This window comes from Sapajus apella, unplaced genomic scaffold (genome assembly GCF_009761245.1).
Source record: "Sapajus apella isolate SASKATOON/1434 unplaced genomic scaffold, GSC_monkey_1.0 scaffold54, whole genome shotgun sequence".
NCBI classification, from domain to species: domain Eukaryota; kingdom Metazoa; phylum Chordata; class Mammalia; order Primates; family Cebidae; genus Sapajus; species Sapajus apella.
In genome coordinates, this window is record NW_022436994.1 from 12,127,884 (window position 1) to 12,155,276 (window position 27,393).

Here is a 27,393-nt window from a genome sequence, read left to right on the forward strand (position 1 = left end):
CTGGCAGAGTTTTGTTTTTATCTTGAAGGAATCACCTGAAACTTTTCTCTCAAGTCATGGGCAGAAAAATAACATAACAAAACAAAAAAGCCCGAACCAGTCTCCTTGGATCACATGAGAAATCGTAGAGGTGCTTGTATGCAAGCGCACTCAGGTGCGTGTTCGAGTCCTGCTTCCTGCAGCAACATAATTACTTTCTTCAGACCTTTATTGCAAAAGTCAAACATCCCTAAGCACTGTGTGCAAGGACCTCACTTTCTTTTTTCTGAGTTTCTAGCACTAAGAGTATCTAACTTGATGTCAGTTGCTTTTGAATGAGTTTGGAAATTCTGGGACAGTTTCTAAAACATGATGCTTTGGGCAGCTCTCTGGGGGCAGGACTTTGTTAATTTCCACTTGAGCATGGATATACAAGAATAAGGAGTTACAAAGTGGGATTGCGATGACAGTATTTAAAGTCATTTTTTCCTGAAAGATTTTAGTGAATTGCTTGTTTCGGTTTGACCCCCGAGCTTGCAGCTGTTAAACATGGAGAAGCGGGAACAGTTGCCTTGTGTTTGGCTGTTAAAGTTCATTGGCAGATGCTCTTGGAGCAGTGGGCTGTTTGCTTACATTTTTGCAGCAGACTTCTGCCTGTTGCCATGGTGGACAGTGTGTTTCTGTCAATAATTTGGCCTGGCGTAGCCTGTCTGCACTGACTCTCAAACTTTATTGAACAACTCGGCTCAACTGAACAAGATTAGACAGCTTTCGTCTTTTGGCTTGCTGAAGTGGTTGCTAAATTTATAAGAGCAGGCAGGAATATTGCTTGGAAAGTTTCCCTTTCACTGTATACAGAGCGCTTTCAAGCCTTGTAGCTGTTTGTATTGTGAAGTGTGTGTACTGTCAGGTTTTTATACGAATGCCCGTCAAAAGCAACTTGGTACAGAAGGTAAACTTCATGAAGTATTTGTCTGCTGGAGTTTTCCTTTTGGGGCCGGGAAGTGTAGCTGGGTAAAATATGGTAGCACTGACTATTGTAAAAGTTAAGTCTCCTAATGGAAGTTTTCACATTAAAAAAAAAAAAAAAAATTCTTGCCTGCATTTAACTTTACTAAGGGAATAGTAATTTTAATTTAATTTTTTCTGTATTAAAAATGTGTACTTTGGTTACTTATTATAACTTTAATATTTACTTTTTTGGGGTGGACTCTCATTAAGAAAATCATTGAGCTAAAAGGGACCTTCGTTTCTACTCAGCCCCCCCCCCCACCAACCCCCACCATTACCCTCCCTGACTTTATTCTCTCAAGAGGTTGGGGCAATGGTGGGAGGACTCTCTGGCCAGACCATAACCCATTCATTATTCAATTATTTGTTAGGTTGGATTCAAATGCTCATCATAAACACATAGTTTGTAAGACAGAGTTTATTATAGGGATGCCGTTTTAAGAGAAGAAAAGTTAATTTATTCTTGGATGATTAAGTCAAGGAAATCCTGTTTTAAACCTGGAACAGGTTAGCGGAGCTTGGTTATTCATCTTTCCCAGGGAATGCTAATTATGTGTCACAACCCCCCTGAGGAAGGGTTTTCTGGCCTCCAATTGAAGGTCCCTTTCTACAGAATTTGCACCTCAGTGCTAGAAGTTCATTTCAGATTAAAGTTTGAAATAAAGGCTTTATACAGAGCACAAATTAGTGGAAAATATGACTTGGGCCATTCGTAGGTTATAGGAATTTTTATAAAACTGACATAAGTTTTAGTGTTTTTGACACCCTTCTGCTTTTACATAACTGCACAATTCTTATTCTATAGACTGCGGCTTTTCTGCTAATGAAGCACAAGGGTGGACTACTGCCTAAAAATATTAGTTAGAAGGGAAAATAAAAATGTATTTCATCTTTTGTAGCTTGTTTGAAAATTACCAGGAGCGTGGTGTGAATTGGTTTCATAGACATCAATGTGAACATGTGGGATTACAACATTTTTTTGTTTTTGTTTTTGTTTCAGGTTTTACTTGATAGATTAAATGTATAATTTACCCCTTAATTATACGGTTTGGGATGAGGATCTGCACAAAACAATATTAAAATAATATTTCACAGTTACCTTGTAGTAGCCAGCAAGTTCTCTGTAAAGACCAAAGCATACCTCATTGTCTACTGTGTTTTGTGAGTCATTTGCTAGGCTAAAGGAATATATTGTTTAGTTTCCAAGTACTACACACAGGCAGAAAGACTAAATTTGTCACTGGCTTTAGGTAGTTCAAGTCCTGAGTCAACGTTAGTAGTATTTGTTATTTTCAGTTTGTATTTTTATGCAAGTCTGTGTTTACAGTCCTACTTTCTTCTGAATTTGAACAGAGTTGTTAAACTGCTAAAGCATTATTCTTCTGTTTATTGAGTGAACCCTTAGTTAATCATATCTGCTTTATGAATTATTTTGACGATACATTTGTATATGGGAGTAAGATGTGTTCAAAACCTGCTCATTTAAAATGCACAACAATATTATTATTTATACCCAAATACAGTGTTTTTAAAGATAGGAATAAGGAAACAATTTTTACATTAGATGTCTAAGTGGTACCTGGACAGCTTTCTATCAGCACTTATTTGCCAGAGCACAGTCTGTTGATTAACTGTGGGATTTGTTTGGGAGCATGTAATTCAGAGTGTATGTATGATTCAAAGAAATGAATTGGTCCACTTGTTGTGGGTTCACATAGGCAGCGTGATTTGATTTTATGCATGGGTTCTTTGATCTGCTGTTATAGAAAGGTCATCCAATCGTGTTTACAGAGAACCATAGTGGATAGATGGAAAGTTCTCACTGATAAAAGGGAACTGAAGTATTAGGAAACTGGAATACCAACTGTATATGGAAGTTTGTCAAGCTGTTTCTTACATGTTTGAAGAAATGTATGGACCCACAAGAGCATGGACACATATCAACCTCCCCCACACTTTCCTTCCTCACCCTCAGAGCCATCTCACAGCTGGACTTTCAGTCTCACTCCAGTTTTTTCTTAGGTCTCAGCTCTGTTGCATGGACAGAAGCTGGAAGTATCTCACAAGAGGCTCTGCAGGTTTTCATGATTGGCATGTTTATCCCTTGTCACCACTGAGTTTTCTGTTCCATTTTTGGTTCTGTCAAATCTCTTGCTGGGTTACAAATCTGACTTAAAATAACAAAGCCACATAAACTTTTGGATAGCTTACTCATAGGTCATCCTCTAGGAGCAAAGGCCCTATACCTCCCTGGAGCAACCAGAGCCTCAGTCGGTAGCTGGATGGACTTGGTGTCATCCTGGAGGCCCTGTGTCTCCAGGTAGGCAAAGGGAAGCTGGACATGCATAATCTTAGATTGAAAAAGGTTTTGGTTCCACATGGGACCTGCAAGGTGTTGGCCAGCCCATGAGCAGAAACCTCATGGGCAGATCCAGCTAGAAGCTGGTGATGCTAATTTGCTTACCCCTACATCTTAGTTTAATAGGCTCATTTCCTGCTCCCCTCATCCTTCCCTGTGTATTTGTGTGCTTTGGACCCTCATTCACAAACAATTTTGTCTTACAAATATCCCATTCCAGCCCTGTAGCTTTCAAAGTTGTCATGAACGAGAAAAAGACTTCTTTCCTGGGAGAGGGATAGAGAATGAGACCTAATTGATCACGGTTTTAAATTGCTCCTTAAAGTAGCTTACAGAGTCTTTCATTTTTCTTCTTTCTTTAGAGGATGAAAGTCCTGGACAGACTTATCACAGAGAGAGAAGAAACGCAATCACTATGCAGCCACAGAACGTGCAGGGGCTCAGCAAAGTCAGTGAGGAACCTTCAACATCAAGTGACGAGAGGGCCTCATTGATCAAGAAGGAGATCCATGGGTCGCTGCCACACCTGGCGGAGCCCTCTGTGCCATACCGGGGGACGGTGTTTGCCATGGACCCCAGGAATGGTTACATGGAGCCCCACTACCGTAAGTGCCCATGCCGATTGGCACTTGTTTAGGAGCCACGGGGAGGGTTGTATGTGTGTGTTGACATGTGGTGTGTGTGCTTTATGAAGTTTTGGCTTGTATAATTTATTAAAATGTGCAATTTTCTTTCCACTTTCCTTCCTACCCATTCTTCTTTTTAGAGAGAGATGTTTTCTTACGTCTCTAAGCAACATCGGTCTTCACTGGGGCGGCCTTCAGGAAGGTGGGCCATTGGTGACTAATCCACACAAGACCTTTGTTGAGAAGTAGAACTAGGGTCACTCCATCCAAGCAGATGCTGCAGGAGAAAAGTTTCTTGTTGTGAAGTTATTAAAGCCAGCCACATTAAGAGAAGTCACTCAATAGCCGTGATTCCCATTTTTAATGATTTTTTAAATTTAATGATTTTGGCTATTCCCAGTTTTGATAGTTTGTAAAAACAAATCTCTTTTTAACAAATCCATACTAAATTGCTTAATACAGAAAATTTTTCTTTGTGCTGTATTTTTCTCTCTAACTAGCATGCCAGGCACATCGGAAGCTCCTTTCTGAGCACTAATCACATTTAAGAAATTAACTAGGACTCTGAACTCAAGTATGGGATGGTTTTCTCCAAAGGCAGAATATAAAGAAAAATATAGAAGGATTGAGTTTATTTCTGGCCTGTTTCTAGTTAAAAAGTACAATTTGGTTGTGGAGTAATGAAGTTCATATTGAGGTGCCAAAGCTTGCAGCTCTTGATTACAGATTTATCACCTTGCCAGGATTCAGACTTGCCATTTAACCTTCCCGGCTCCAGTTCCAGATGATCCATTGAGCTCCAGTGAGGGGGACTGGTTTGTGTTTCCCCTTTTCCACATCATTCAGAAATTTTAGTGTTTTAAGGCAAAAGGTCATTAGCCAGATGACTGATTAGTGAGGACAGCTGATTAGTGCATGTTTTTTTGCTCAAGAAAGTGCCCAGGATAAAAGCTAATTTCATCCCTTCATTAGTTGGCTTGCAGCAAAGGGGAATGCTCACTCCTCAGATCAAAGGGTCTCACACAACCTTAAGTCTCAGCAACCGCTACCCCCACAACCCGACCAGATTATATTGTTGGAAAAGATGGAAGCTACATTATTTTTTTAAGTGGAGAGAGCATTTTTTAAAAAGTGGCCAGAAGCATGGAGGAGAGTTTTCTGGATTCTTCTAAGCCTTTCAGAAAGGTTACCACTTCTCTGCTTCAAAAGTGCTTGTCAGTCTTATTTCCGTAGATACAGAAATAAGGAGGAAGGCTATTGGGCTTGTTCCTTCCTTCATTCAGGGTTTACTTAGTTTTATTTTTTTCATCTTTCCTTTTAGAAATGAAGGTTTAAAATAGTCCTGGTAGGCTTTTTTTTTTCTGAGCACATTCCTAAATTTCCTGCATTGTATTTTTATTTGCGAGTTTCTTTTAAACATCATTCATGCAGAAAATGTGAGGGACTCCTACATGCTTTTATAGACCTGTATTTATAGACCCTGGTAGTAGACTTACTTTTTAGGAAAAATTCAGGCTGGACTCTTAGCCAAAGCTCTCTGCATTGTTTTTGTTCTTATGTGTGAACACAGACTTTCCCCATCTCATATTTATGTTTTGTTGTCTTTTTAAGATGCGCACTAATTAGTGAGGTATTTAATTAGGACAACTGATGAGTACTTCTTTCTTGGCCGACAGTCGTGGGCAGATAACCGTTAACTTTCTCTCTGTGCCATTTAACTTGCAGCTTGTTCTTGATTCGTTTCTTTTAACGGTTTTCCCCATTGCATCTTCCCATCCTTTGAGGGGCTGGGAGCTCTGTACACCTGGGAACCTCGTCCTCCCTCAGCGGTGCCTGTGGGACCCATCTCCCGGACCTTCAATGTCCTATTAACTAATGGTGGGCATGGGAGAGCTCTTAGGGGGATCTGAATTCACTCATCATCACTCTGTTTTGAGGTTACAGCATTCACAGTGGGTGAATCATTAGATTTTCCCGCTATATTGTTCAAATCAGTGTTAAAATTATGTGATAACTTATAAATGGTATAAATTGTCTGTAACCAAATAGCAAATGTGATTTTGACCTACCATCCCAATATACTCCCTAAATTGGTCATAAATTACATTGTTATGTAGATAATACGGATGGGAAGTTCTAAAGACTGCGCAGATTGGCTCAATGCTCAGGGAATTTGGGCTCAAGTTCTAGCTTTGCACTTGCTAGCCATGTGACCTTTACAAGTGTGCTGATCCCTCTGGGAATCCTTCCCTCACTGTGGGATGGAGTGATAATATCACTGCCTGCCCTATGGTGTTCTTGTGGAAACCGAGACAATGCAAATAAAGTATTTACTAAAATCTCTGTCACATGGTAAGTGCCTCAAAAGTATTAAGGTAGTTCTCTTCTTTCTCTTCCTCCTCCTTCTCTTTTTGTTCCTTCTCTTCTATACCATCGTCATCATCATGATCATGTGATAAGTTGACTCTCTAAGTCATGTTTGCAAGAATTGCACTTGTATTTGGTTCAGTGTAGACTGTGTTTTTTGTTTGTTTGTTTTTCTGCCAGACTTGGTCACCTGCTTGCCTGTGACCAATTTCTTCTATAACACAGATTAGGAATTGAGCAGACTGCAAACCTGGAGCCTTGGCATGGTCAGAGCTGTGCACTGTGAACTTCTGAACAGAATCCTTTCTCAGTCAACCTCAGTAGATCGACTATAATTTTTTCTGTTTTTTAAGTGAGGAAATTGTAAAGATTTTGAATGAGTTTGAGAAGTGTTAACATTTTAAATTCTTAGCAGAAAGTGTTTTATGTAATAAATGGAAACTTTAATACATGTAGAAACATAAAAGGTACAGTATTATTTATTCATATTAAATAATTTAAAGATAGCCTAAACTAAGCCTCTGCATCATAAGGCTTATGACTTTACTTTTTCTTTAGAGCTCTGTTGGATTATTTAATCTCCTGCCAGTGTCACAAGTATTTTTAAAGATACTTTATAATAAAATCTATCTGCTCACATGGATTTAATTATCCAGGCAAAGCTAATGATTGATGTGAATTGAAGGTGATAAATTTTCGATGAATTTCTTAGTGTATGAAGAAATACCCTCTTTTTAGAATGAGACATACAGTTTTGGTCACATTTGTTTATCTTGTGGGGATAGCTTGTCTCAGTCCTGGGCTGTGTGAACAGCACAAGCGCACTGCAGACCTTCAGTAGCCCAAGTTCAGAAACATCTTTTGAGGCCATTCCCCTTGCCCTTGAGTTATTTGCTAGCTCTGCTGAGCCGGTCAAAAGACTTGACTCCTCTAATCCAGTGGGCTGGCCATGTGAGCACTCACATTTCTTCATTTCTTTGTGGTTGGAAAATGTAGACTTTCCAAAATGCCTAATTTGTGCTTCTATATATATTAACTTTGTATTTCTAAAGTGTGGGCAGGCTTCCTGTAAGACCGGAAAAGGGAAAACCATTTTTTTCCCCCTTCAGAAGGACATCTGTAAAATTTTTATTGCACAAGATTTTATTATGTTTTGGTATGTAATGTTGCATCTTCAGAAATTGTAGTTAGGCAAAAATCTAAAGTATTATAGGTTTTGTGGCTTCAAAAAAAAAAAAAAAAGAAAGAAAACTCAGGGACAGCAGACACTTCAAACATTCACAGCATATGTTTAGAATAAAATCTTCCTGGGGGGATAGGGTGTATTCTCTCATGAAGGGTCACAGTGGATGTGGCTGTATATCAAGGTGTGAAAGTAGATGTGTAAGAGGCATGGCTCAGACATGGCGTGGTGCTGACAGGCTCTCGGCTACAGGATCACTAGCGCTTTGTAATTTGGGGGAGCACAGGAGGGGCTAGATTGGAGGACCTGATCTTCTTGTGCCAGAGTCAGGGTAAAAAACCCCATCCTCTGCCCAAAGATTCCTCAGCAATTTTCTTCTGCCCCATACTCTGACTGTAGCCAGGTATTTCAAACCACCATCACTTCCTGCTTTCATTGACTGCCATACATTTATCTTTTATAAACTTTCAAAGGCAGGTGACATAATAGTTAAAGCATTCCTGTACCCTGGCCGACACTTAACTTTTATTCACTTCCCTTTTACAGAAAACATGTGTTGCATTGTCTTCTGTCTTACTCTGAAGAGTCTAGTTTTAAAACTATTCCTGCAGGGATCTTCGTGCAAAGTTTCTCGGATTCACTAGTCATGTCAAATTATAGGACCTCTGCTGTTTTTGGTAAAGGGGGCAGAAAGATGCCTCCTTTTTTTAAAAAAATTTCAGGTCTCCTTTCCAGTTTTATAGTTGTGTGAAGGCTGCTTTTCTTCTGCCCCCAACAGCTCCTAAGCAGTAATTCTTCATGGAAAATATGATTCATTCTTCCATGCAAATGCTTTGATTGAAAACATACCACTGGTATTCTTCCTATGTTCCCCAGCTCAGATGACAGACTATTAGTTGCTAATTAGCAAAACCTGAAGAATTAGCTTAAAGAAAAAACCCTGAATATTTAATTGGCTTGCATTTATTTTCTGTGGAAGGTTGTTGTGCTAAGCCCACTTGCATTCTTGTGTGCTAAAAAACTGCATAGATTTTTTTTTTAACCTGTCTGTCTTTATATTAGGTGACTTTCCACATCCTTTTAGAAATACGTCTTCTGAGTGAATGGAATAGAAGATGTATATTTTACATATTTAATAGGTACACCTGCTCATATTTCTCTTACTATCCAAGTGTCATCTTGAGACTGTGAGAGACAAAAATGCCTACAAGGCACAAATGAACAGTTTTGTGTTGACCAAACTGCAAAGGCAGTGACAGTTCCCTGAGCTCCTAGTTCTCCTCTCATCCAGACTGTCTTTTACGTCTTGGGAGAACAGTTGATGAACCAATCAGAAATGCTTTGGTTCCCCGCCCCCACCTTTGAAAATTAGATTGTTTAACCTGAAAGACTGATGTTGGGTCATACTATGGGGGCTGTGCTAGGTCTCTTGCTTCCTCGGCTGTTCATCTTGAGCTGCAGTAAAAGCTGGAGTGAAGAGATCCAAACAGGTCCACGAACCTTTGCAATACTGTTATTTGTGAATTTAAGAATAGCTCCCTGCTTATTCTTGTCTTTCTCTTAGACATTCAATAGAATGACCTGGCTTTCTTTCAGTAATCCAGGGGTGATGTTTTAAGACGAGAAACAGTGAGCCACTTCCATGGACTTTTAAAGAGCTGCATCGCAAGACAACTTCAAGCAAAGCAATAGAGATTTAGGGATAATTCTTAGTGTTCCAGATTTGAACTGTTGCCAGTAAATTTTGATTTCTCTTGTGCCTGATGTGACTGTGAGTCTGTGTATCTCAGTCTTGAGATGGAGATGATGAATTAAACGGGGAACCAATAGGGAGAAAAGTCCTATAGCATTTGGAAAAATTTGTTATCAATTTTATTCATCAATTTTGAGGATAGATTTATTAAAGGAGACTTGGAGAAGCTTAAAGACCAGGTCAGGAAGAGAAAGGAAAGACCAAGAGACACCACATTTTCCAGAGAAAATCACTTAGCCCCTTGGTGCACTGGTCCTGTCCTCTCTTCCCCTGCTGCCTGGCACTGCCCTCTTCTATAGCCGACCTGAGTCCCATTGGCCCTGGCTGGTGCTGGCCCTGCCCTCGTTGCCTTGCTTATATAGTTGATTCTCCTGGACCAGTTACTGGCTTTCTCTTTGCCTTCAAATCCTGCTTATTCTTCAAGGTCTATCTAGAGACCCACCTCCTTACAAAGTCTGTAAGAGCCATCTGACAAGGATGTTTTCCTACCCAGGACACTGAGTAGTCTTGTCATTCTCACCTTTAAATAGCTACTTCCTTGTGTTGCCCCTACCCAGTGGCCCGACCTCCCTTGGAGTAATGTGATTAGTCCAAGGCAGTATTTACCTTTGTGGACACCAAAACTCCTAGGGCAGGACTTGGGGACTCATGGGTGCTGCCATAGGGCAGCTTGGATGCTTATCACAGTCACCATGGAGGTGGAATTCCAGGTGACCCATGCTCACAGCCTGCCCACCAAGAGTTGCTTCTAGACTGCCTAAAGAGACATTGCTGTTTCTGCTTCCCTTCTACAATTTAGTTATTGTACACAACCCTGATCCAAACTTAGCCACCTAATTCTTCCTGAAAGTAGGCAGTGTACAAAATATTTATGGTACATTTATAAATTTGTAAATTTTATATTTTTAAAATTATTATTTTTGAGACAGAGTCTCGCTTTGTCACCCAGGCTGGAGTGCAGTGGTGCAATTTCGGCTCACCACAACCTCCGCCTCACAGGTTCAAGCCATTCTCCTGCCTCAGCCTCCTGAATAGCTGGGATTACAGATGTGCGCCACCTTGCCCAGCTAATTTTTGTATTTTCAGTAGAGACGGGGTTTCACCATTGTTGGCCAGGCTGGTCTTGAACTCCTGACCTCAGGTGATCTACCCGCCTCAGCCTCCCAACGTGCTGGGAGTACAGGCTTGAGCCAACACACCTGGCCTGAAATCTGCATTTTTAAAACATCAAGAATATTTACTTCTACACACATGTGGCACATTTAAAGTTGTTGGGATTCTTAAATACTATGAGATTAACACAGGAGAGCTGCTTCTCTTCCGTGACACCCTTCTGACATTGAACAAGTAGGTATTTTTTCTGTAGTTAAGATGAGCATGATGTTTGTTTGCCTTTTTCCAAATTTCAGTGATGTTTATTGTTTTCAACAGCCTCCAGGCAATTCATATTTTGGTAACATCTTCCCAAGTTAGCATCCAAGGTTGTATCTAATCCATGTTAATGGGAGGCCCTATGTGTAACTCAGTTCAGGATCATGAATCCAGTTGTTTAAAGATTCCATGTAATTATTTATCTTTTCTAATTTGACACCCATCCAAATGGCACTTTTTTAGTAGTTGCTTGTAGCTTCTTTCCCTCCATCCTTTCCCTCCCCTTTTCCTTCCTTCCTTCGCTCCTAGAGTAAACCATGAGAAAGAGCAACTCTTGCCATTTCATAGCCATCTGCTAACAGCTTTCCCTCCTGCTTTCTTAATAGACGCAACATTATCCTCGGCCCTCCTCCTTTTCTTGTATAATTAAAGAATGTTACCTTTGATGTCTCTTGAAGCTGCAATCTCCCATCCTGCCTTAGCCTTCTTGATCTTGTACCTATAAATTTGTGCTGTATCTTCATAGATCTTAGGGAAAGGGCTTGATTTTCCTCTGTGTGCTGTTCACAGTTTGGGTTAATTTAGAGTAACCGATCTGGCATTTTATTGCTCCCTTCTCCCTGTCTTCTGATAGAGCTTGGATTCTTGTTGTACTCTTTGAAAAGGATCCTGCTTCCTGAATTCTTTAAGCTGTTAAATTTGGGTCTCTCCTCAAAAGGACTGATCTCATCATCCTAATGTCTTCACTTCTTTTGAGGGGGCCCAGGCTTTTCCTTAACCTCAGTTTTCAACGAGTTTCTTCTTCTTCTTCAAAGAAAATGAAGCAAGATTCCATTTGACACTTTTTAGCTATTTATTATTGTGTTCATTCTGTCAGTCATGTGTTAATAGAGCATCTGCTTACTGAGCCTAAGTGCTAAACAGTGTTGAGCATAATGAGCAAGTGCCTGCTTCTGTGGAGCTTTAGGCCATCAAAAAGTCAATACAAAGGAGCTGTCAGAGAAGAGAGAAGTGAAGAGTCTTTTGGGAGCAGGTGACGGACTTACCCAGCCTTAGCAGTCCAGAAGGCTTCCTGGAGGAGGTGATATCTGAAAGAGGTAGAGAAAGAGTAATCTAGGCAAAAAGGAGCATTTGCAGAGGCCTGGAGGCCAGAGAAAGACCTGACACCTTCAAGGACTTGAGAAGAATCTTTGTGATTGGAGGGTGAATTTTGGCGGGGAGTGGTGAAGACAGGGCTCAAGAGGTGCAGGCCAGCAGGCCTCTGCAGGGGCTGTTTGTTTCTCTCCTGCAAGAGTCTGGGGTGATTACTAAGACTTGTTCCGTGGCCTTTTGAACATTTAAATAGACCTTTGAGTTCTCCATCACTTACCCAGAGTTTCTCCATTGCAGAGAGTTGAATTCACCCCTGCTTTCCGTTTGCCAGTGTGTGACTCCGTCACAGGGCACCCCTCCCAGATGGCTCTGGCTGGCTGCTGGCTTACTGGTCTTCAGGAATGTGCTGCTGCATCCCTTTGTGTAGCAGGTCATATTTTTTTCTTCAAGACAACTAAATTTATTTTCACTTGTTCTCAACTGCTGAGCTGTTCTAATCCCAATCACGGCAATATCTTGATCACAAACTACAAATCCCAAACATGGGAAATAACTGTGGCTTCATTTCTAATGAATTAATAGTGTTCTCTATCAAGGCACATTTTAATTTCCACTTACAGTGTTCAAAATGAAAAAAAGAAAAAAAACATTGAGTTTTATTTTATTAGAAAACTCCCAAATGCCCTCACATCAGTCAGGCTACAAAAATTGTGCAACGGGACCATGATGAGGTTGGAGATAGGGCCTGGAAATAACCAAGTGAAAGTCAGCTGGGAAATTCAGTAGCTAACGCCACCAGGGGAGCATGAGAACAAAGACTGGCATTAGTGGAACAAGCCTGCAATCCAGCCAGGACTGAAAGAGACTCTGGGGAGAGGGTGGGACCTTGGAGGAGACTTGTGCCTGCTCCCTAGGGAGCCACAGGCCTAATCAGCAGACATTGTGAGGGTCAGAGGGAGCCCACTCTAGGAAGCGGGGTGTTTACCTCGTCCACTGTGGGGACCCAGATCTGCATCCTGATTGTGCTTCTGTCTTGTGAGTGGAGTAAATGAAGGTGCCTGTTTCCTAGGTAATTTAGGGAAGAGCAGAGAAGCGCACCTGGAGGATGCTGAGAAGCAGATGCCCGCTCTTCTTTTCATTTGCTTTCGTGAAGTAAGCCTGTTCTCCAATTGGGCAAGATTTCACATTTTCTTTCCCCTAGCCCTATGTCTCCTCTTTGTAAGAACTATATCCCCCTCCTCCCCCAGGGGTGAAGGGAAACTAACACACAATGGTAGTTTTCCTGTGACCTCTCTCCCTGCCAGAGGATCTGTGATCCACTCCAACTTGGTATCTGTGATTTCAGCTTAGCTCAATGAACCTGGCCAAATGGGTTGAACTTTTGATCAAATGTGCAGTTTACCTCTCATATACAGGCCTGTGAGATGCATTTTTATGGAGCCTCTATATTTTACCATGAATGATGTTTTAATATAGTATGTGTTTATCGCATTGCCACAGATCAATGATGTGGGAGATAGTGAAAGGCTGGAAACACCTGAGTGCCTCTAGGGGACTCAGCCCTTCTGACCACATGGCTGACGTGACCTGTCTCAAGTCTCACTCCATTGAGTATATGATGCATGATATTCATTTTCAGTCCAAAACTTAGTGCATTTTTTGAGAGTCTGCTGTGACTCAGACACTAATCTAGGTCCTGAGGGGTCAGCGTTTGTGAAGACAAATCAGGTCTTCACTCTCAAAACTGACATATCAGCCAGAAGAGACATACAATAAACATCTAGGCAGAGCCTTAACAAGAAAATACAGGCTGAGTCTCCTTTATCTGAAATGCATGGGACCAGAAGTGTTTTGGTTATCAGGTTTCTGAATTTCTGCATATATAGAATGAAGTGTTTTGGAGATGGAACCCAAGTCTACATACACAATTCATTTATGTTTCATATATACCATTTTTCACATAGTCCAAAGGTGATTTTATGCAGTATTTTAAAATAATTTTGTGCATGGAACAGAGTTTTAACTGCATTTTGACTATGACCCATCACATGAGGTCAGGTGTGGAATTTTTCACTTGTGGCATCATGTCGGCTCTCAGAGTTTTGGATTTTGGAGCATTTCAGAGATTTGGATTAGAGATACTCAACCTATAGCTGTGGTCCTCTGAGGATACCAAGCCAGGTGATGTACTGGAGAGAGACTTGGGTAGGAGTGTTGACCTTAGGTCACCTGGGCTGGGCAGGGAAAGCCTTGCTCAGGAGGTGTCTTTGCAGCCAGAATAACTGAATACAAAAAAGAAGCTGCCCTGGGAGCTCTGAGTAGAAACCTGTCATTCTACTGAAAGGTTGGCTGTGAAAATGTACCAGGAGCAGAAAGCAGGCCAATGTGGTCACTGGCCAGTGGGCGGGACAGTTGGGGGAGATGACAATGAGGGACCTTATGGGCCAACAAAAAGCCAGTGGAAGAAGTATTATGATTTGATTTTTGTTTTAGGACTGTCACTGTAGCTGGTGTGCAGTGATTCTCATGAAGGCGTGGAATGTGGGATCAGGGAGGTGACTCAGCAGGCTCTGGTTGCAGTGGCCCAGGTGGGAGATGATCTCTCTCTCTTTGAAACGATAGCAAGCAAAAATTGAGCTCTCTGTCTGCACCACAATGTAATGCCATGGGCTTTGCTCTTGAAGTTGCTAAATCCTCACAAAACAACCTTATGAGCGATTATCATGATTTTCCACTTTGACATACAAGGAAACAGGCCTGGTAAAACTAAGTAAGTTGTCCATTTTTACATGGTTCAGAAGTGGCTGAACCGAGATTTGAACCCAGTCTGTTGGCTCCAGAGCTCAGATTCTTCACCCATGTTCTATAATGGATGAGATTTCAAAATGACAGTCCAGAAGCGTGCAAGAGCCTGGCTAGGTTGACGGTGGTTTGGGATCAGCCCAGCTGGGGAGGGCTTGGAAACTATATCTGGAATCCAGGTGGTGGCTTTGCCAGTATTGATGGACAAGGGCTTGGAGTACAAGTGTGTAGAATCAGGGAAGGCAGGCCGACTGCCACTTCAGCGTCCAGGCTTTGTTCTCATGCATCTCAGTGTCAGAGAGGCAGGAACTGGTCCTTGCTACCTCTGCCCTCCCTGTGCTCCAGGTGTGGCATCCGGGGGGAGAGTGCGACATTGCTTCTTATTTTGTTAACTGATACTTTTGCAAAGACCTTAACATTACCTTACTACAAGTTAAAAATGGGTATGTCTGCGGACCTCTCTGTGCCTCCAGGTTTTGGGGGACATAAGAGTTGGGACACAGTAGTAATCACCACCACAAGCCATATGTGAGATATTTACCATGTGCCAAGCATTGGGCTGAGGACCTCATTACATGATCTCCTTTAGTTTTCACACACACTCATTTAGCACTTGAATTGTGGATTTATGGAGATTGTACAGCCTTATCATGGTGCTGGTTTGAGTCTGGACTCTAGACCTTGGTTTTGGGACTGAGAAAGGGAGGCTACATGCACTGCTTTTCTAGCTGTCTTGTAAATCTTCGTTCTCCCCACTGTGTTCCTGTTCCCCCCACACCTGCTTCTTTTGATCGTGCAGTGGCTTTTGGAACATGGGCTGTCTGTTTGGATCAAAAATCTCAATTCATTATGTGAAATCTCAGTTCTCAAGAACAGCTTGTATAATAACTGGAGCCTTCACATGCCAATAGATTATACAAGAGAGTATCTGGCTCTACCTAGGCCTTTTTAGAGGCTAGCTTCCCCAGCCATACAGAGTCCACTGTGAGATCCTTAACTGTCTCTATATGTGTCTCTACACAGGGCAGCAAACCACTCTGCCACATCCAGGGGAGGAGATGCTGGGAAGAGAGTATCCCCTTGATTTATAAATATATTTAATGTTTATATCAGAGGTGGAGGGAGGGGGAAGAGAGAGAGAAAACACCTTTTTATGCACAAAGGCATCTTGATATCCAGCAGTCCCACTAATATGGACAGTTCATGTCTCCTGACTTTGGTGTCTCAGATAAACTAAAATAATCTCAAGCATGATAAAGAGGCTGGAGGAATGATTTATGAGAAAAGATGAAAAGGACTGAGTATGGATAGCAGGGCCTGTGCAGGCTTAAAGACAGAGATGGCAATTCTCAACCAATAACTTAAAGAAATAGATGCTAAGGAAGGCCAAGACTGACACAGAGAGTTCTGAGCAGAAAAATCTGTGAAGACAGCAAGGAGAAGACCAGTGGATCCTGTCTTCGGGACCTGCAGGTAGGACTGATACTTGCTTTAAAGACAAATGTGAGATATCTGCCCAGAACTGTATAAAGTAATGTTTCCGGGGACTTGACTTGACCTGAGATATATCTAGATCTGTGTAATGAAGATACATGTAACAGTGCTGTCTTGCTACATCAGGAAAATAAGGCAACATTGAGACTTTTAAGAGTGACTATAATCCCCTGAGATATGGCTAGCTAGAATAGTCTAAAGATTATGAAAAATTGTTATAAGGCTTTTAGAGAAGGCAGAGGGATGAATTTTTAGATTTTTTGTTTATTGGTTCCCCAACATTAATTGAACTCCACACAGTAGAATAAAAGGCATGACCTTGACTCTAGATTTTATAATTTAGGGAGAGAAAGCAAGAAACAACACATGTAACAATTAAGTCGCATATCAACAAGTGTAAAATAGCAAGATGAAAGGCAGGACCTAGATGTGGTGATGCTAATTTCAGATTCCAAGGGGATTTTTACAATAGAGCTTTGACTCCATGGCAAATTTAAATCCAGTATGAAATTCTCCTGATTAACATTTCCCTTCTTCCTTCCAAATATCAAATTTATGGACTCTGAGAAATTCACATAACACATATGCCGATGCTGCGTTTTCTTTCTGCTTGATCCGTTCCAGCTGTTATTAACTTTAATGCCTGACTTTCATTAATTTATGAGGAGTTGTGAACTGCAATCTGAAATGCTCCCCTTAATTTTAGAGTTTTGTTGGGGGAAAAATTTCACGTGAGTTCATCCTGGCCCTTGCTAATATTTCAGCCAAGCACATAGTTTATTGTCTAATGACCTTTCAGGGCCTTTCAGTGATGTTGGCACGTGCTGTCATATTCTGAGGGTGGTGCACGGCTAGTCTTTGTCAATATTGATTTCATTCTGCCTCATACCTGATTTATCAAACCTGAGCTCCCACAGCATGCCTAATTTGGTACATAGTTCCTGTCCCCCAAATCTAACAAGCTCACAAGAAATAGATGTTCTGGGTTTTCGTGGGCTTGCCCTCTGACCTAGGGTAAAGTTGCATTTGGCATGTTTCATTTACCATCGCGGCTATTGAAAAGACCCTTTTCCTCTCTTCACAGTCTTCTCATGGTTTAAGGAACTAGGAACGGATTCTAGGACATGAATCACTCAGTTTTTGGCCATTAACACTAGATGTTTCTCATACATGAGTCCTTCTCATGCTTAGTTATTGGAAGTGAATGTTTAATGTTGGTGACCGTGCGTTCTTATGTCTGTGAGCACAGTCGCCAGACTGCTGGACTGTGTGTGAAATCGCCTAGCCTCGATGTTATCCCTGGGGACTACCTACCCCATTGCCATAACAAAAGAATTTTGAGGCCCACCGTAGAGTTTCTTTACGGAAATTTATGCCAATACAATATTTTATTTTATTTATTTATTTTTGAGACAGGGTCTCGCTCTGTTACCCAGGCTGGAGTGCAGTGAAATAATCTCAGCTCACTACAGCATCCACCTTCCAAGTTCAACCAATTCTTCTGCCTCAGCCTCCTGAGCAGCTGGGATTACAGGCGCCCACCACCACACCCAGCTAATTTTTGTAGTTTTAGTAGAGACGTGGTTTCGCCGTATTGTTCAGGCTGGTCTCAAACACCTGACCTCAGGTGATCTGCCCACCTGGGCCTCCCAAAGTGCTAGTATTACAGGCATGAGCCACCGCGCCCAGCTAGGATATTCTTAATTTTTTTTTTCCTTTTGGTAACAGTGCAGCCTTGTTCCTTTGATGTCACACTCCTGCTATTAATCTTCCGATTTTCTGAAGTATCTCTCTCATAATGAGCCACCAGGTGAGCGAGACTCTAAGGTACAGTTTTTTTTTTTTCTTTTTTTTTTGCTGCCTTCTATCCAGAGTATAAAGATTCCAGTTAGAATCTCTATTATACAGAGCTTGATAGGAAAGCTGTGATCGACCCCTCTCCTGAGAAGAGTCAGGATCCAGTTGGGTGATGATGTGGTGTTAAAGCATGAGCCAGCCCTCCTGTCCTGTGAATTTCCTGACCTGAGTATGTGGAGGGAACTCAGTGCAGTTAAGAGTGAGGTCTGGATTCTGGCTGGCCGAGACGCTCCGCAGGCTGCATTGTCTGGATTTTGGAAGTAAATGAACTTGGAGGCATCGGCAACACTAATGCTTGAGAGTGTCCTGTCGTTTACTTGTACGCATTAAGCTAATGATATTTGAGACCAAGATAAAAATACTGATTTATTTCAGAGTTCCTTGCTTCATTTGAATGCCAACTTAGTTTTGCCAAGAGGCAAGGGGAAACAGGGTCATTCTAAGGAGTCATAACTTTGTTTTCTTTTCACTTAACTAAGTTGATGGTAGGAAGGAATGTTTTTGTATAAGTTACTTTTATTTAAAAAATTCCATTTTTTAAAGTTAATTTCTAAAAGTATTTCTTTTAGGTATTAATATTGAAGATCTTTCGATGTTCTGAAATTGTGGGAGAGGTTTTTGGTGCAGAGAATTATGGTGTTAGTAACAATGCAATATGGGGACATGCAAAGATTTCAAGCAAATGATTATTGATAGGGTGATAGGTAAAGATTACTTGTGTTTTTTTTTAGAGCTCATTTTATGTTTAAATATCTTTTAGTGTCTTTTTTTTCAGTCTCAGTTTAATGTTTCATAAGGTGATGCTCTGCTAAATGCTTTACAAAATCAGCCTGCTCATGTTGGCTTATTTCTCTGATCAGTGGTGTCCGATTTGGTTGAAGAATTGTGGCTAATTTTCTGAGGATCCCAGAATTGAATGAAACTTGTGAGGCTATAAGACTGTAATCCACTGAGAAGTTATAAAGAGATTTTACTAGAATTCTTCCTCAGAGCAATATTCCAAAATTGGAATGCCGAACCAGGTAGAAGCAAAGTTCTCTCCTTGAAATGGATTTGTAAAAGCCAAACGTTTTTTCTATGTGTGATGACTATTTGATTATTGCAATATTAGTTTGTTGTTTTTCTAGAAAAGATCCAACAAGAAAGAAACTTTGAAGCTCTCTTTATAATTTAACATTTTATTGTATTTTATGACAAGTATCATATACAGGGCTCTTTTCAATAAATCATGAAGCCCTGAAAACCCTGGAATGGAACACCACAGTGGTCCTTCCTTCCTTCTCCAGCCCTAGTCCCAGGGGCACTCGTCACTGTTCTGTTTTAGTTCTTTTGGTAAACAATCATGACAGCTCCAGAACGTGCTTATGTTTTTATATCCTGACATATCAACTCTAGATACTTTTTATGCAACATATTGACTTTGGAACGAGAAAGTTAATCTTTAATTTTTAATAATATGACCTCTTCTTTCAATATTGATATGATATTATTTCTTGTCTATTGGCTACTTTTATAACTTGAAAGAATGTTGTAAACTTCTATTTCTTCTCTCATCGGCTTTTCATAGCAAAATGAGTAGGATGTTAGGGTCAGGTTCCCTCTGCCATCCACATCCCATCTTCTGGAGCCCAGCTTCTCTATTATAGTGTCATGGTTGTTAATACCTTTTGTGGGATCTTACTGTCATAACCACATCTGGTATGTTTTTGTCCATAGATTGATTTTTAAAGTTGAAGATCTAGAAAGCATCTACAGCATGATGGCTATGGAAATTCTCTGCATTGAACCAGTAGAATGTTAAAAGCATACTTAACCTCCTCTGTTGGTCCAGTGTTCTATATCCTTAAATCACCCAACAGCAATGCATCTAGCATTAAGAACTAGTGCTTTATCTACACTTACCCTTTAATTGCTTTCCTACCTATCACATTGCTTTTTGGTAGTTGATGTAGTTTTTTCCCTATTATTTGCTTTTACAATAGTCTTACATTTCCCCACTCCCCAACCACCCAACCATATGTTTTGCACTTAAGGGAAAGCCCCCTTCTTTCCTGGCCACTTCATCTCCTGAGAAGTCTGAACCAGGCATCTCCAGACATTCCTTTGTGATCTTCTGGATTGGAACCACTGTTTCCTAGCTCATACGACTTCCATTTTGCCATTCCCAGTTTATTCCTTTATTTTACTGAAATACATCAAATAACTTCCCAACAACAGTGGAGGCACAATTTCTGAGCCTTTACATCTGTGAAATTATCTTTAACCTGCCCTTGCTCTTTTCTGATGGTGTAGTTAGAATCTAACTTAAAAGGCTTTCCCACAAGATCTTTTAAGGCATCACTACATTTTTGGTTGCCATCCAAAGCTGTAGATGAGAAGTATGATGTCTCTTTGATTTGTATTCCTTTGTATGTATATGGCTTATTTTTTCTTCTTTCCAGGAAAGTTTTGGGATCTTTTTTATCCTTAGTGGTTTGAAAGCATATACCTAGATGTGAGTGTTTTAATTAATTTTTATTTTCATTAATTCTGCCCATCCCTTCATGGACTATTTGAATCCAAAGATGTATTCTTTAGCTCTATGGATGGTTTCTATTCTGTCTGCAATAATTTTATCTGATATGTTTTCTCTGTTTTATTCTTCCCAAGATCCTACATAGTTGACTGTTAGGCCTCCTAGATTACTTCTGTGTCTCTCTTCTCTTTTCTCTGTACCTTCTATGTCTTTGCTTTTGGTTCTGTGTTTTGAGAAATTTCCTTGACTTCATTTTTCATTGCTCCACCAGATATTTTACTTTTTGCAGTCATAATCTTAATTTCCAAGAACTTAAAAAAATATTTTATTGAGCCTTCTTCCTAATATCTTGCTGTTACCTTTTTTATGTAATCCTTCTAAAAGTTTCCTCCAGGGTTAGATTTCTTGTTGATATTGGTCATTCTCATTTATCTCCTCTTGTCTCCTCATAAACTTAGTGATCCTTGGGTGTCATTCCCCAAAACCATGGAGAAAGATAGCTGGTTCAGTGTTGTTTTGCTCCGTGTATGGAAACTTGGATGGATGGATGGAGCATCCTGATCACATGTATCAGTTAGCAGGATTTCCTTTAGGGAAATAGGGCAGAGCTTCTCCACATGTCAGAACGAAGAGGGCTTGACTCAGGGGATCCATAAGAACTGGTATGCCTTGGGTTCTAATCAGGGTATCACACCAACCTGCTGGGTTCAACACTAGAAGTTGGAGCGGGTGTGACTCTTGTGGTGAGTGCATTTGTGTGATAGATCTGGGTGGAGAGAAGGCTTCAAAATTCATGCTGAGGCCTTTGCTTTCCCAAGATAGTTCATTCTATTTTTTTGAAGCAGAGTCATAAAATTTTTGCCAGGGAAAATGCCAGCTACCTGTGCTCATGTGCTGTGGGCAGGAGACAGGCCATCTGACTGGCACGGGTGCGTCCTGTAAAGATCTGCCCAGCCCAGGGCTTCTTGGGTGAACCAGCTGCCACCTGTGTCTTTAAAGAATATTTCAGACTGCTGCTTCTGTACATGCCATATCCACTTATAATTCTAGTCTTACCCACTTTCACCTTGCCGAAATGGGTTCTGAGCCTCCATTTTCTCATCTATACGTTGGGGTCAGGAGAAGTACTGACCTCATAGGTTCATTTTGAGGATTGAATTACTTAATATAAATAAACCTTTTAGAAGTGCCTAGAACAGAGTAAGTGCTCAGGAAATTTTATTTTTTGGTAGTTATTTTATCATTACTACAAAACTTACTTCCATTTTTTTATTTCACAGAGGTCTTCATAGGGACAGGCGAGAAATGTGTTTGCTCAGCCTGCTATCTTGAACTGGAAAGGATAGATTAAATATATTACATTTCTGGTACACTGCAATAGTGTCAGTAAAACTTAGGACCCAGGCCCACCTCTGCCACCTTCTGGCAGTGTGATCTTGAACAAGCTCCTAGTTAACTGGACTGGTTTCGTCATCTCTGAAATGGGAGTGGAAATGGCAGCCGGACAGGGTGATAATAGGAAGTAAGTGAGATAATTTGTTAAAACCCATTGACTTAACGTTCTATCCTCACCTATCTGATCCTTTGGTTCTCACCCTAAAAAAAAATGCTAACATGCCAAGAGCAGCTCATGGGCTGTCTGACAATTTTTCCCTCTGCGCATTTAAGATCCCTTCTGATGCCATTGAATCCTCCTTTATAACTCTCTTACTTTTAGTTTTTAGATGTATTTTATTCTCTTTCTGATTTTACAAATTTGAGAAGCTTGAAAATAAATGAATTTAATTCTAAACTTCTACCTAGATAAAAACTAGGCATGTATCACATTTTACAGAATAACTTACCAGGATTAAAGAGGCAATTTCCCAAAGACAACGATCCAAAAGCCAAAAAATCTTTTGAAAGTCTTACTTCTTGCTACTGGAAGAGCTAGTCTTTCATTTCCTGAAAAATATGCCCCCTTGTTTATTTTTTTTAACCAAATGGATTAAACACAGTAACAACATCCAACTGGTAGTATTCAATAGAAATACATGATAGGTTGGTAGAAATTTAAATCAAATGATTCAGTTCTGGCTAATATCATAGCAGAAATGAAAGTGGGTGGTGGTGTCAAACTGTATCTTCAATTGAGTGCTCCTTTATTACAGACTGGCTAATGGGTAAGTTTTTCTCCTAACGCCTTTCTATACATTCCTGTATATGTATGTTTTATTTTATTTTATTGTTGTATTGCATATTAAGTCTATTTTAAGAACTTGATTGGTACCCTGTTTTAAATTTGTTTCTTTCTTTTTTTCCCCTTTCTCTTTCATCTGACTCAGGGTCTTGCTCTGTCACCCAGGCTGAAGTGTGGTGGTACGATCGTGGCTCACTGCAACCTCTACCTCCCGGCTCCTGGGCTCAAGCAGTCCTCCTGCCTCAGCCTCCTGAGTAGCTGGGACCACAGGCATGTGCCACTGTACCTGGCTAATAATTTTGTAGTTTTTGTAGAGATAGGGTTTTGCCATGTTGCCCAGGCTGGTCTCTAACTCCTGAGCTCAAGCCATCCATTGCCTCGGCCTCCCAAAGTGCTGGGATTACAGGTGGTGGCCACTGCACCAAGCCCTACATTTGTTTCTTGATGTGGTTCATTTTAATGCCTACTGCATTGTTGAAAAATCGTGAACCTGGAGAAATGAAAATACGCTATAAAACTTAAATTGTTTTAAAATTGGAAAAGTTATTTTCAGTCTGTCCCAAATACTATTGGAGTGTAAAGATTTTAAGTTGGCCCTGTATTGAAAGAGGTGATTCTGTCGTAGAAACTGGCCCTAAGCAATGGGCGTAGTGAATCATAGGGATGCACACGTGCTGTTTAAAAGGCACCACAGTCTGCAAACAGTTTTGCAAGTCAGATCTCATTGAAAAGAGGGAGGTGGGTAGATTTATGAGCTTCAAATACTTGCTGCTCACCTCACCTGAAGTACATATCAGTGTGTTCCTTTTTAAAAGCATGCATCCCTGCAGAATGTGTAATGGGCTGTAGTGTCAGAGAAAAACATCTTTATCCCAGCTTGGACAGAAAAGCATGAGACAGTTTGTCTACTGCAAACCTGGGAGCAGCTCTGAGGTCCACTTACTGCTGGGCCTCTCTGGCCGAAGTTAAAAAGGCTTGTTACTAGAAGGAGTGCTTGCAATCAAGAGCCATGTCAGAAGTGGGAAGATAGGCTGTCAATCAGAGAACAAGACTGTGTGGGTGAAAGCTGGTCGAAAAGTTGAAAGCTAAAAAAATCCAAACTGAGAGAGCTGGAATAGCCCCAGAGCTGGGGAGACCGTACTGAGAATTGGAGTGTCAGGTGTAGATGGGTCAGGGGTTGCTCTGGACTGACACTCATCATTGAGTTTTTCTGTGGGGTCCTCACTCTTTTGGGCTGGAGACAGCCCTGTAATCCAGAAACAAGAAGGCTATAGCTTCCTAGCCTTTTACACCGACTCTCTTCTAATAAGTGGGTTTTGGAACCAAGACCAAAGCCCAGACTAGAAGAGTGTTGCCATGGCATTTATAGAGCTGCTGGTCTATGTCAAGTGAGGTATATACTTTTCCGAAAATTTAAAATACTGTGCAGATAAAACACAAGACCATGATATAACATCGGGTGGTTACATGCCTTTCGGAAGGACATATCATGTAGCTGCTTTTGTTTTTCTTCACCCTTTGGCTACCAGGAAACTCAGATTTAAAGTTGCTGCTCAGTTATCCCAACTGTACTGGATTGCGGCCCGAATCTTTTCTTTAACTTTCTCTAGGTCTTGGTTATCTGAGCTGATCTCTGATCAGATTTTTTTTTTAGTTAGCATTTTGTACCTTGTGAAATCTTGTATGCTGCCTTCACTAATCTTTAGTGAAATGAGGCAAAGTATTAAAATCATACCACTCTAGATCACCTGCTGAGATGTGTTACAATTTCACTCAGTATGAGAAACAGTCATATAGGTCGATGAGCATTATTAAAGCACTATGTGTGACAGAATACGTGGATTGTTGAGAGGTGTTGTATTGAATGAACCTGATCACAGCAGTTTTCCTTTCCCTCAAATGGCAGAACTTTTCAGAGAAATACAGGCACTGCCCTTTCTCCCGGTATGATTTGGAAATGTCAGACACCTGTAGCCTCTGAGAAAGGCCCCAGAGGGAACTATTTTACCATTCAGGTTTCAGACTTTTCTCACCTGTGGTATATCTGTGTTTTAAATATTTTTCTGGCTCATCATTTTTTTTTAATTCCTTTTAAGTTGAACTAGGTTTAGGGTCATTTATGTGCTGCCATTTTTCTCAAGTCCTACTGTGCAGTGATTTTGTAAGTATGTTTTAATATTTCAGTATTTGTATTTGTATTCCTCCTGTTAAACTATGTGATTATTAATTGAGTTCTGCATGATCTTGCCTTGCGTTTTTGAGTTATCTCAGACATGCAGCTTTCCTATCTTGGCGCCCAGCTCCATCGAACCCCATTGTAAAGTGCTTGCACGTAAATGCCATCTATAGTTATACTCTGAAAAATAAGAGGCTTGTCTCCTGAGGGCAGCTCCATATTACGGGCAGAGTATAATCCTGAACGTTGTTTTTCTTTGCTCTCAAATGGCTGGGGACAGTGAGTCAGGAGTGAGAACTCCCTTTGTTTCATGTCGTGTGCATGGCAGGGGAAGAATGTCGCAGGGCAGAAAATGAAGAAAGACATAAAAGGATCTCAGCTCAAGGAGGTCAGATCCATCAGAGGCTTAGCGTTGCCTTCAAAGATGCCTGGGACAGGTGGCAGTTCAAGACAATCACAGCAGCGGCGTCCGCTGGAGCCGAGATAAGGGATTGCCACGGAAGCCTGCTATCTGCTGCCCGTTTTCTTTGATGTAACTCTGCTAGCAAGACTTTGGGGAGCCGACGACTGCCTTCCTCAGTGGTCTGCTGCTGTTGTTCACTCTTTTAAGGTCTCATTACAGTGCTCCTTGAGGATTAATCCTCTTTAAGGTTTACATAAGATGGTTTTGTCCAAGGGCCCAGCCAGGGACCTTGGCGCCACCTGTGCAAGGCACCGTGGCAGCCTTGCCTTTCCCCCTTCCCTCTCCAAGCTGTTCACACTTAAAAATACGTGTTAGAATGAGGACTGTAAGCATGCATCACCCTTTGCTGACTCTTGTTGTGTTTTTGCTGTTGTGCAAGCAATATCATTAGCAAGAAATTGTCGGCTTCCACTTCCTCACTCTACTGTCAACTCTGTTCCTTTTTAGAAAGAAAATCTGCTGTAGCTTGGCTTTAGAAGGGATTGTTGAGTTCTTTTGACCCACTGTCTTTATAAAAATATCTGTCGGCATAACTTGCATCTACTTGGTACACTTCATTTTAAAATTATATTCTTTGAGCGACCAAATCAAACTGCTAGATTTTATTAGACTTGCTATTTTAAATACCATCATTTAGGAAAAGAAAAGCGGCAGATTTTGTTTCTGACTTGCTTCACACACAACAGCAACAACGGTTAACATTAACAACTAAAGCAAAAACTATCTCTTGAGTCTTAGAAAGAAACTTTGTCCCAAGACTTTGAATTTTGGTTGAACAAAGCATTTCACGGTCATTTAAAATCTCTCAAGTGGCACTTGAAGGCAAGCAAATCGGGAACTTTGAGATCAGCATTTGAATTTGGTCCCATGATACCCTACTTAGCTTTCCATACTTGGTTGGGAACAGGGATGATTCTGAGAATTCCTAATGGGATGCGGAGGCTTTTCATCCCTTGGTCGGTGGTTCAGGGTAACTTTCTGTTGTCAATGACCAAAAGGTAATTCACATCCAACTGACTGCCTTTGCTCAGCTTTTCCGGTGTTGGCTTGGTTCTCTAAGAAGAGCAGCACTGAGAATTGAAAAGAGTCCCATAACTGATACACAGTCCCACAGTAAGTATTGTTTACATTTTTTGCAGGTCAGACTCTTTCCAAATTTGAAATAATCTTTAAAATAACAACAGAAGCAAGCTAAGCTCCTGCAGTCAATTTAGTGAGGGAAAAAGATGCAGTCATATAGGCCACCTGACATTCTAGAGATAAGCATGTGTTTGGCTTTGAAACTTCTGCAAGGGATTGTTTTGTTGTGTGTTTACATTGATTGACACTCAGTTATCAAAAGGAAAATCACCTTTTGAGATGGTCTGTTTTAAGGGTAACTTCTCTCCACCCGTGAGTGAGTAAATAATGGAAGGCAAGACAAGACAGTGAGGAGAGGCAGCTGGGATGGGAGAGTCGAACAGAGCAGAATGATGACTTGGTGGGCATCGGGGGCCCTGCCTCTGAAGGTGACTCTTTGAGCTGTAGTAACAGAACCAAACTTGTGGATCTTCGTGTGACCATGTAGCATTCTGGTTTTGTACCAGACTCCTGAATCAGAATTCCTTAGAACTAGATCTTAGATTCTGTGTTTTTAACAAGCTTTTAAACAATGAAGTGTGAGAAACACTTGTTTTTTTGTCTTTTTTGGAGACAAGAGTTTCACTGTTGTCACCCAGGCTGGAGTGCAATGGTGCAATCTCGGCCCACCGCAACCTCTGCCTCCCAGGTACAAGCAATTCTCTTGCCTCAGCCTCCTGAGTAGGTGGGATTACAGGCATGTGCCACCACGCCTGGCTAATTTTGTATTTTTAGTAGAGACAGGGTTTTTCCATGTTGGTCAAGCTTGTCTTGAACTCTCGACCTCAGGTGATCCGCCTGCTCAGCTTCCCAAAGTGCTGGGATGGCAGGCGTGAGCCACCGCACCGGGCCGAGAACCACTGCTTTTAAAAGTCAGATGTCAATGTCAGTTTCTTCAAGTTCCCACTTGGTAAGCACTTAGATTTTCTGTCTTAGAAAGATCCTGTACATTTGCACACCTGATTGTGGCGCATCAGACCATTCTTTGAATTACACTTTACTTTTGATAATTACTTAAAATTAAATTGAATATTCATGATGACATCA

The 27,393-nt window shown here is 41.0% G+C and overlaps 1 protein-coding gene across 6 annotated transcripts in view; it reads left to right on the forward strand.

Moving 5' to 3' along the window:
• GLI3 (GLI family zinc finger 3) overlaps window positions 1–27,393 on the forward strand; it is a 277,297-nt gene that overhangs the window by 86,604 nt on the left and 163,300 nt on the right. For all 6 annotated transcript variants that reach the window (XM_032244432.1, XM_032244433.1, XM_032244434.1 and 3 more), the window contains one exon: window positions 3,712–3,954. In XM_032244432.1, the coding sequence (XP_032100323.1) occupies window positions 3,712–3,954 (243 nt within the window). The remainder of the gene's footprint in view (window positions 1–3,711; window positions 3,955–27,393) is intronic.